This window comes from Silene latifolia, chromosome 6 (assembly GCF_048544455.1).
Source record: "Silene latifolia isolate original U9 population chromosome 6, ASM4854445v1, whole genome shotgun sequence".
Taxonomy (NCBI): Eukaryota; Viridiplantae; Streptophyta; class Magnoliopsida; order Caryophyllales; family Caryophyllaceae; genus Silene; species Silene latifolia.
The window spans coordinates 32,044,537-32,056,118 of NC_133531.1; the positions used below are offsets into that span (position 1 = coordinate 32,044,537).

Genomic DNA, 11,582 nt, shown 5'->3' on the forward strand with positions numbered 1-11,582 from the left:
AAAGTAAAAAAAGCAAAATGTAAAAAAGTAAAAAACATGGCAAAAATGGGGCGCGCATAAACATTGGTCATTATAATGTGAAATTAGCGGCATCAAAGATTTAAAGTATAATAATAGGTAACAAAGATCAATCCACCAATATTCTGGAACCGTTGAGGAAACATAACCTGTGTTCCGCTCTCTTTTGAGAAGCAATAAGTCGCAGAATAGATATAGTAATCACTTATGTAGCTAGGCCTGTTGTTTTACAAATGGGGCACAGATTCTTCTGTGCCAGCCATTGTTTTATACATTCTCTGTGGAAATCATGTCCGCAGTCCAGGGTTCCAATGTCTTCACCGTCCCTGTATTCTTCCTGTCAAAATCAATACTCAACCCATGAGAAAACAGAAGCACCGTATAATTAGTATGTATCGTGGCTGATAAGCAATGTACGACTGGTCGATACTGGTGGTAATAAGCCAAAATTACCTGACAAACACAGCAAGGTTCCACCTCTGTCAGATCATCGGTCATCGTATGAACATGCTTGTGCTGTTTCATACATTTTAAAATCGTCCCTTCACTCAGCCCAGTGCACACGTACCCAATGCGCTCTTCCAAAGCCAAGAGTTCCTGTGATTGAATATGTCATACTTTGCCAAAACAATAAGAGTGCAAGAAGTAGACAGCATTTCAAGTATAATCAGAGTATATATACCTCGTAAGACATGTTATCCACGTCAAGCCTCATATCCCTATGCTGATCATGTATATCAGCCATCCCGAAAAACACCGATTGATCAAGTAGCATAACATCCTGCAACCCACATTATTCGATGTGAACGTCGTCGGTGAAAACAACCCAATTGATTGGAGTAAAAATACTTGATCAAATACAAACCACAGATAGATTAGAAGGTATGCTAGTAATACGAGTAACAAAATTCAGCAAGAAATCCAAAAACGCAAGTATTACGAATCCGCGAAACTAAGGTAAAACATGTGTCAAGGTAAACTAAGGTAAAACAGACGTTTCTTCGTGAATACTGGAAATGAAACACAATTAGCGTTTGAGTAGGTCTCTTAGACTATATATATGTATATTGGTTAAAAAATGAATAAAAAAACATAAAAGATAGATTAAAACTTAAAAAGTAAAAAAAAATGACAAGTAGAATTAAATAAAATCAAGCACATGTTGACATGATACGGATTCCCGACTTCCTGCCACATGGCATCAATTAATTGGTCCAAATTTATTTTTATAATTTTTTTTAAAGGGTTACACAATTAATTTTACAAACTCAAAAGAAGTAAAAAGTAAATTAATGTTCCTAACATTTTATTCTCTATGAATGGAGATCACATTTGATACGGAGAATATTTTATCAATAAAATAAATAAATTTCTGCATATGAAAAAAAAAAAAAAAAAAAAAAAAAAGAGAGAAAAATTTCAAAAAAACAAATATAAAACTTACATATATGCATTAAAATATCAAAACTCTCAACTTGAAAATATTAATTCTAAACTATTAAAAAAAAATTAGGTGAAATATTCAAGTATCTTTATTATTTGGGTCTTGATTTTCGCAGTACGTATTTTACTCATCGTAGTACATGTTGACAATTATACCCTTCTCATTTCTTCTCCCATTTTCCCTCTCTAATCTCTCTCTAATATTTTCTCTCTAATTTCAAACATCCGTTCCCTTTCAATTTCACATGAAAAAAAATTAAACTATATGATAATCTTGTACTATATTGATAAATTAATTTGATAAAATACAAATAACTATGTATTGCATTGATAAATTATGTACTTTATTCGTAAATTAACATTACAATCACTATGCAATGCATTAAATATTGTAAGTATTACATTCATAAAATACATTTGAGTAAAAAGATAGAAAAATCAAAGGCATGGCCATTACTGCACATACAGGCGACTGCACATTGAATAAAAACAAATTAAACCCATGTACTACGCTGATTACTACTACCGTACTACGTATTATTATGGACCATCGTTAAAAACCCAACCGAAGTAAGACTACCATTGCCGTCGAACTGCCCCTCCCTCCCGCACCAATCACCGTAATTAAATTAATTAATTTAGGTATAAATCCTAATTAAAAGGGAATAAAATTATAAGAAAGAATCAATTAAATTATTAAAAAGAGATTAACGAATTAAATACCCGATCTTTATCTGAATAATCGTTCATAATTGAAGAATTTTAAGAAGATTGAAAAGATTTAAGGTTTCAAAAATAGTAGAAGGTAGAGAGAAGGTGGAGAGAATTAGGTTTGAGGATTTTTAGTAAAGGGTAGAGAATGGAAATTTTGGTGCAAAATGTACTACTATGAGTAAAAAGCGTACTGCGAAAATAAATTCCGTATTATTTTTAGTATACTCAGTATAGTATACCTGAAGTAAGAGAAATGTTCGATTAAAATAGGTTAAGGTAGTAAAACATAAAAAATACTCCCTCCATTCAACTCCACTTTACATGTATTCCATTTCCGTCCATTCAACTCCACTTTACAGGTTTCCTTATTTGGCTAAAAAAATGACAATTCTATCCTTATTGAAAATCTTTATTTACAAAAAATGCCACCCAAACCCCACACTAACCCACCATAAAACCCCACCTTTATGTTTTTTTAATATTTTTAACCTCTTCTTTCTCTTTCCCCATGTACTTTTAATACTTTTTTAATCCGCTCCTTAATATCCGTGTAAAAATCAAAGTTGCAAAGTGGAGTTGAATGGAGGGAGTAAGAACTAAGGCTTGCAAGTTGCAAGTAACTCAAGAGAAATAAATTAATATTTTAATGCAGAAACCAAAACTAAGAACTAAGTAAGGCTGCACGAACTACTGATAACGTAGTTAACTTTTTACATATTGGTTTTAAAACTAACGAGTTCTAAAATCATAGCAACATAGTTACATTTCAGAATATCATAGATACATGTCATGAGTTCTCAAATCACACAAGTCTCCTAGTTGAAATTCATGTGTAGATACATGATTGTTTAACAATTCAACTTTCACGGCAAGCCACTTAGCTATTGAATAGTGGTACCTATCAGATTTCGAGTCCACATAAAGTTGTGATTGACACATTTCATGTGCTGAACCTTTGGTGCCAAAACACCTCTGGTCAGGATGTCAGTGTGGCATTAAAGGTGATATGACTGCCGATTTCCTCGTATTATAGTAGGACCTCTATTAATGGCTCTCCGACCAGTTACTCTATTCCACCAGAATATGAATTGGGTGCACATGTAGTTTGTATAAGTGTGCTTAGTCTTGCTCACGTTATGATGAAATGAAAGTTATGAAACCAAATTCCAAGTAACAAATCAAGTACATAGAGGTTTAATACATTGCATCAAGGCATGGAAAACAAACCTCAATTCGCAACCCTTCACCACCTCTACGAATGATATCCAGTGCATTTCTGATCTGTTTAAGACATGTATGTATCACCATCAATTTCCAATATGTATAATAGTGTATACTGTATACACACAGGATAGTGAGAACTAGCTGCCTGTCATTATAAACCAAGAAGTAAAATAAATTTAACATGAACTTCTACATTCAGTTCTGCACTTCTGCATCTCATACGTCTGATCCTTTTGCTTTATAGTTAGCAATATTAACACACCATAACCATGGTAAAAAAAACGCAACATTCATTGCGCTAAAGTTCGTGCTGCAGCGGTAATGGAACTTCTACGTGTAAAATAATATGTCACTTGTGACACGCTCTTAAATTAAAAATATTTATCAAGTGTATTAGTTTAGTTCTTCATGCCTTGAAATATGAAATTTTAGTTAGATTTTCCATAGTTGTAGTCTGTAACATCTTTTTCCAGATTTCCAATGGAGCCTAAGACTCATCACTCTTTGGTTCTGGATTATGATGGAGTAAAGCAAAATGGTTCACTAAAGTGGTTTGTGCTTCTTTCTCTTGTGAAGTAGCAGTCCTTCGATGCAGTTCTCAACGCAATTTTCATCTTGGGTCATTCGGAAACAACCACTTTGTGTTTCTAACACAAGGGTAAGGCTGCGTACATCCGACCCCCCTTACCCCGCAATTTGCGGGAGCCATTTAGGCACTGGGGTAATGTTGTTGTTGTAGTCTGTAACATCTCTCTTTTACAAACACATACACCAAAATATACGCCCTTCAACCAATCTTTATTTCAAAATATAATGGGTATTATAGAATATGTCACAGAAATATAGGTAAAGCATCAGCTGTATGCCTGTATGTTAAACCATTGGCTGTCGTCAGGGTAGAAACATTTGCATTCTTTCTACAAAGCACTATAGAATGTAAAGGAACATAATGGTAACGTGAAATTCCACTAGCACCAAGAATTCTAATTGTCAAAATCCTCATAAGGGACAATAACTATACTACACCCATTTTAGCTTTAGGTTATAGTATTAGAGACCATGACGGTAAAATACTATTATTAGGAGCTAAACCTCGCGGCCAAGTCAGTGTTCAATATTTTATGTTAGACAAGACTCTTTCCCTTAGAGAAGAAAGATAATTGCAGCTAAAACATTGGGGTCTAAATTTTTAGCTATTGAAGGAAATAGTCAGTGTTATTAACTCTGTCTGTGCGACTTGGAACGTTCCTAGGGAAATTTCTTCTATAACTGATGATATATGAATTGAGCTCTCTTCGTTCAAGGAAGTATATTATACTCGTTATCATGAGGTCAATAAAGTCGCTGACTTTATGGCCAATTTGGGGCATTTGGATCATACATTGAGGTGGGTTAACTAACAGTCAATGGCTTTTACTCTCCTCCCTCATCCAAAAGTATGTCGGTACTAATCTAAAGGATCGACCTAGTTTTCTTTCCATATCAGGAAAGAATACTACCCCCATTTCAATCAATTAGCCCTATAGACTATTCTCTGTAAGCATCACTGTTAACATTGAGGTTCGTTAAGTGAAATACAGGAAGTACTATTTATAAAAACAGGGCATAATGTGAGTCCTATAACATTGACATGATGTTGACGTCAAGACATTAAAACCAGGCAAAACCGAAGCCTGGGAAATGCAAGTTCTTGCAGTCTCATGATGAGAGCAGTTCTGCTCCTTTTAATTACACTAGCAAGCAAAGAATAATGTAAGCTCTCCAAGAAGTCACCGCAAGGATGCCAGAAACATGCCAAATGCTCAGTCCAAGTAACTAATACAATGCACAAAGCATTGCTTCAAACATGTCATCTTCATCTCGACAACAATTATCGAGTGTAGATTCAAGACCTTCATCAATGTGCATGGCCACTATTAGGATCAAGTACAAGGGGTGACTATAACACGATTTCCTGTTACTCAAATTCGATATACACTATAACGAAGTTCAAATTTTTCTAGAAGAGGAACAGAATAACAGCGATGAGAGGTTGCCAAACTTCTATTTTCAAAGGCTTAGAGGAGATGTGTAAAGAACAATAAAAAAATAGAGAGATGAAAAAGATCAATAATTTGTGAAATACTTGGGTAAAGACTAGAGATAAAGAGTGTCGTAAGATTTTAGGCAAGGTAAAATTGACATAGAAAGTTCAATTTTGGAAGGGTGTCAACCCTTACAGCATTCCAATGATACAAGATAGTGAGAGATAAGGTGAATGACCAACCCAAACATTGATCATCTATCATCACATGAAAACAGAGGGACGGATTAAAAACAACGTTACTCCTTCTCATTGACTCTTCCGACCCATTAAAGGACCAGGTAAGTACTATGTATTTTTAAAACATAAACAGGCCCGACGGCTAACCTATCCTAAAGTTGCTATCTTACATGTCCGTGGGCTAAAAATCTAGTTTAGGCCAGTCATTGTCTGGCACAAGCCTCCATTTGATCACCTCTAACTTATAAAGTAAGGGGGAAATAGCTTAGAAGGTCTATCACCGTGGAGCGTTACCCCCTCTCTCCATGAACTAAGCATTTGAGGTTTTGTAACGAAGAAAGGAGAGCAATAAAGGAAGACGGTAATGGAGAAAGGTGTTCTAGACTTTCACATTGGAAACTATACACTATATCATCAAATTTAAGAGAGGCCAGCAACGCAGCAAGATATAGGTTTTACGATGAAATAGTCACAGCTTAAAACAAAGGCTTTCATATAATGTGTGTCGAAAGTTTGGTGTATCCAAGAGATGTAAATATTCAGAACAAAAAAAAAACAGAAAATAACTCTCTTCAATAACTGGTACCACAAAAAACTTGCCTCTTATGAATTTACACCTCGCAAAATTCAAACCTCGCTAAGTTGCTGAAAAAAATACCTAAACACCAATATTTGAAACTTGGAAACTGCATAATTTCAAAGCATCTCATTTGAACACAAAATTGCTTGACAAATTCATTTACAATCACTATGTAATGCTACAGGATAACTGATTTAGACAACAAGAATCTCCACCTCAAACAAACTCAGCTAAACCGACTCCCTCTATCCTCGCTGGGTCGCGTTAAATTCAGCGAACTTTGCATTAAATAATAGTAACAAAAAAATATATATAAAAAAAAAAGTATAACATGAAAGAGAAAAGCAGGACAAACCTCCGAGACAAGCCTGCTTCTTCCTTCACCAGCAGCCGCTAAAGCTCGCAAATAAGGAATTCCACCAGTACCATCACCTTGCCTCTCCAACCATAATGCCGATCTAGAGTGTACGCGATTATGCCCCTGATTTACACCACTGGAGGGAAGTACACCATCTTGTGAAGAAGCAGGAATGGAACGTTGTTGGCCACTACTACTGCTTTGGCCTGCAATATCAGAACCAGCAGTAGATATCAGTGACCTACGAACATATTCCGACAATCTCCGAGAGTACTGCGATGGAGGATGGCGATGAGAAGCCCAACTGGGTCCCACTGAAGAGGGGGGCCCAACACTGGAGCCTGGGCGGGAACTTGACCCGGCATTTCTCGATATTCCGACGCTACCACTATTAAGGTTCCAGTTTGTTTGTGAAGCCGAATTCCTTGCTTCAATTGGAGGTAAAAACATAGGATGCTCTCCGATGTTTCTTGGTAGATTTCTGGAGCTAAAGTCATCAGGCACCACATCGTCTCTCTCTCCAGACCCCGATGAACTTCCAGGCCTTAATGTATTCCACCTATGGGATTGCCCACTTCGCCGCATAGTAGATGCACGCATTAGGGCAGATTGGTTTTGTGGAACCGAGGTCTCTTGTGGAATCTGTGACATCAAGTCATGAGAAGGGCTAATGGGGACAAATCTCAACGGCTGATGGACTGATTGAATATCAGGGTGCCGGGTAACACTGGTAGGCACTGGTAAAAACGAATTATTCGACATAGAATCTTGCTGAATGGATAGATTTACTCTCGACCTGTAAATCCTTTGAGAGCTTTCTAACCCGCCAAGCACATTTAGAGGATGCAGATTGTCATTAGAGACTCGTCCACTCATTCCCAATCCAAGCCTTGGATTGACCTGTTCAGGGAGACTAACATTAGAAGAACTTCCAGGCGTATCGAAATGTGGAGAAATCCCCCGCCACAGGCTATCTTCTGCCCCAGGTAAGCAACTTCCACCACTAGATGATTGACCAGCATTTCCTTCAAGAGTTTTCCTTTTACAGGACAACCGGCGACCATCCAAAGAACAACCAGGTCTGCCATCATCATCTTCAACAAGAAACCCGCCACTACCAGATGATGTACTGGCCGAACTGTGAAACTTATTCTCAAATCCAAAAGATGTTGACGAATTAGGACAGTCCATCTCATCATCGACCGTATGGTAGCGTGCCTCGTTTAAATCAAAATTTTGAGAAGCGGAATTTGAGCTGGACCCTCGGACAATTTGATTGGTACTAAGGTTCAAATTAATATCAGGTTGTGAAATAAGATTTCCAGGCTCATTTTGCTGCAAATCCAACCTCAACCCGACACCAATTGAGGTATTAATTGGAGGTGACCAGCCACTTTGAGTTGATTGACCGGCGATGTTTTGTGGGCCTACAGAATTCGGATCACCAATATTCCATCGGCTAAAGTTCCGACCTTCTGGATTAACACTGCTCACATATGTGTTATCTGAATTGCTAGCTGAAATCATATAATCAGGCAACCTGCTTTCAGCAGGATTTGGAAGATTATTCCAACAAATTTGCTGGTCTGCACCCACATTGGTAGATGGAGACCCGTAATCAAAATTTATTGAATCCGGGAGGGAACCAATGGCACTCCTCTGCCCTTGCATCACTGTGTCTGTATGGTTTCCTTGGAAAAATGTTTCTACACGCAGGAAAATCAAATTATGATTTATGTGATTTCTAAAACTTCTCGACCGAACCCACAAACAAGAAGAGAAAGACGGTTTAACAGCTTTGTAGGACAGTCATAAACTCAAATTAAGACACAGCATTGAACAGTGTGCAATTCCAACATACTAACAAGTTACCAAAGTTCTTCAGAGTACATGCAAAAGCTAAAACAAAGCACTGTTCACATACAAAACAAGAAGACAACTACAATCTACAGAATACAGATGATCTAGATAGAAGCTAAAGACTTTATTCACAATAAAGATAGATTGATGTAATAGCAATCGAAGGCGACAAAATAGATGCAATAATGAATCAACACTAGCCAACAGTGCTCCCACCACATTCTATTACTCACAGTGGTTTATTTATCAATGTTAACCTCCAAAGCATGACTACTAAAACAACCATTTATATGATGAAGCATAGTGTACATCAAGGGAGGTGAAACATACAAAACAAGGAAAGCCTGAGAACCCGATAACGCCACAAAACCCCAATTCTACAGCACAAAACCCTAATCCTACACCTAAAAACCCACAAATTTCGCGAGACTTACACCAGCATTGCAAATATAATCATCAGATATTCTAAAGACTTTGTTTATCAGTAACATTGTATAATTGATTATCATCCATTGTTATTTACTTGTAACTTTCATCTGCCATAAACACAAATTCCAATGTACCAGCATACTTAAAGACACATGAAATCAGAAAAAAAGATTGAAACTTTCCATAGAAACCAAGTAACCAACAACAGCACCTAGAACTGAGCTATAAGCTGAATAATCACACATCATCAACACAACAAAATGAACCAACAATAAATTTACAAAACCCTGCAACAATAAATATAATCAAGCAGAATAAAAGCTACAGATTCCAAGATTATGCAGAAAACCCAGAAATATATTCTAAAAACATAAATATTCAAACAACAAAAAGTAGACAGCATACCCAGAAATTGATCATCAAAAAAACCCAGAAAAAAATTATTAAAAAAACAAGGAAAATAGTTGATGCTTACCAGAGAAGACCCAGTTGGATCTGCCTAAAAACTAAAAAAAATGATGAAATTAAACTGAAGAAAATGGGAAGAACATAAAGGGAAAATAATCAACAAAAAATCAAAAAAAAAAAAAAAAATATGTCTTTAAAATGGGTAAAAGAAGATAAAAAGAAAGAAAGAAAAAAAGAAAGAAGACCAAAAAAAAAAACACAGTGAGAAAATGGGAGGAAGAGAGAAGTTGAAGGCTTTGGAAGATGAGAAGAGAAGAGAGACAGACAGACAGAGAGGTGTGGATTAAACAAGAGAAGAGAGGAGAGGGGTCAGTCAGTAACCTGCATTTTTTTTACAAAAACAACCACATATATTAATATTATATTAATTAATATTATTATTATTATCACTATAAATATATTTAAGACATTAAATTATGATTTGATAATGGGAAATTAGTCATGGGAAAAAAGATACAGGGTGATTAATTTGGACATGTCTTTACTCTTTCCCTAAAGAAAAGTTTGTGAAAGATCCTTTATGTTAATCTTGGTGGTTGGTGTATTCACACAATTAATTTGGAAGTTGGCCAAAATAATTGTCATGAGTTTGGGTATAATATCGACCTTTATCGTTACATGATTTTACATATGGTTATATAATAATTATTTTATGGTCTATAAAAAAAATTCCTAAATAAAACCCAAAAATAAAAGTTTACTTACAAATGAGCAAGCATTTCTTAATCCGTCTCAAATTTAAGACGGGTCAAATACATATAACTTAAATATATAAGAATGCATAGAAAAAAAGTAAATATTTTATTGGTATGATACTTAATCTGTTTTAAAATTAACACAAATAATATTTTCTTAAATGGGAATTTATGCTTACAAATTTAGGTAGTTTAACAAGAAAGCTACAAGTAGCTTTACTTGCACTGTATGAGGCGAGTTGGGATCCTCTGTCCCATTTGGTGTCCCAATCTGTGTGCCACTCCAATCACCTTCTAACACATCAACAAATTAATATAATTATTGCAATATTTTATTTTACAACGAGTGATGTGTCAAAAGGTAAGTGAGTGGTACACACAATGGGACACAAGAGTGGGACAGATGATCCTTACTGGTATGAGGCATAATGCTGAACTGCTGTACCAAATGCTCCTCTTCTATTCCCCTTTTCCAGTATAAAAAAGAAAACAACAACTAATTATTGTTAGAATTTTGTTGATAAAATAAGAATAATGATGTTACTCATGGTATTAGTCATATTGTGTGAACTGTAAATTACAAGGTCACATTATTATCCACATTTGGTTCTTTGGATTCTTTTGACTTTAAACACTCTTTCTTATCAAATTAAATATTCATGCATGGCTTTAGCTCATTTTTACGCACCAATAAGTGCAAAGTTGCCGATTCATGCATACGCACACAATCACTATAAATTTACATTAGTTTATACGAGTACTGCCCCTAATCCCTTATGATCATTTTACCTAATAGTATGCACTATTGTCATTGTTGTTAAACTCTTGATCTTTATTGACGGATCGTTTGTTGTTTAAAAAGTGCTGATTGATCCCAATCTTAGATAGGATTTTAATTTGCAGATTTTAAGATTCTGCTTGTGTCTTAAAAACTTTGTCGGAAATGATGCCTTGATGGCTTGATAGAAGGCAAAACCAACATTTGTGTTTTGTTGTTTGTCCCACATATTCCTACACTTATAAAAGTTTGCACTTTTAATAGATTTTTTTTCAAAAATGGGGCTTAAATTCAAAGAAATTATCAAAATGGGGTTTTGTTGAAAGTTATTATCCAAAATGGGTCCACGTCATACTCGAAGCTAGAGTAGTATTCAAGTCGCTTTCCCGCTAAGCGACTATATCTTAGTTGGCATGAAAATACAATTGCTTAAGGACCCTTGATCTTAGCCCAAGTCGCTTTAGGGGCCCAGCGACTTCTTCCCTTATTAAAAAAAAAGCTTTGCAATTAAAAATGTTGTTACTGTGAGTCGAACCGCTGACTCCTTCCCCATAGTCCACATGGATTAACCACCAAGCAACACTAATTATTGTGATATAATTAGGCATTTAATTAACATATTTAATGCAAGTAAGACAGGGACAATTAATTACAGTATTTAAATATTAAGCGCTACATTTCAGCATAGAAATATGCGTGTAGCATTGGTAAATTGGTAGTACACATTACAGCCCTTACTATTGGCAGGTCTC

The 11,582-nt window shown here is 35.7% G+C and overlaps 1 protein-coding gene across 1 annotated transcript; it reads right to left on the reverse strand.

Annotated features, from left to right (window-relative positions):
• Positions 1 to 37: 37 nt before the first annotated feature.
• On the reverse strand, positions 38 to 9,475 carry LOC141586666 (putative E3 ubiquitin-protein ligase RHG1A). Its single transcript, XM_074407963.1, has 6 exons — positions 9,365 to 9,475; positions 6,598 to 8,306; positions 3,403 to 3,456; positions 701 to 799; positions 472 to 615; positions 38 to 355 (listed from the first exon to the last, which is right to left on the reverse strand). The coding sequence occupies exons 2-6, from the start codon at positions 8,269 to 8,271 to the stop codon at positions 224 to 226; spliced, it is 2,103 nt and encodes a 700-aa protein (XP_074264064.1). The 5' UTR covers positions 8,272 to 8,306; positions 9,365 to 9,475; the 3' UTR covers positions 38 to 223.
• Between the last annotated feature and the right edge of the window lie 2,107 nt (positions 9,476 to 11,582).

Bases quoted from the DNA above. Each gene is read 5' to 3' on its own strand.
- LOC141586666 (XM_074407963.1), bottom strand. From the start codon at position 8,271: ATGCAAGGGCAGAGGAGTGCCATTGGTTCCCTCCCGGATTCAATAAAT. The intron at 800-3,402 runs GTTTGTTTTCCA...TGTGGGTTGCAG, and splicing joins GTGAAGGGTTGCGAATTGAG to GATGTTATGCTACTTGATCA. The intron at 356-471 runs GTAATTTTGGCT...TGATTTTGACAG, and splicing joins AACCTTGCTGTGTTTGTCAG to GAAGAATACAGGGACGGTGA.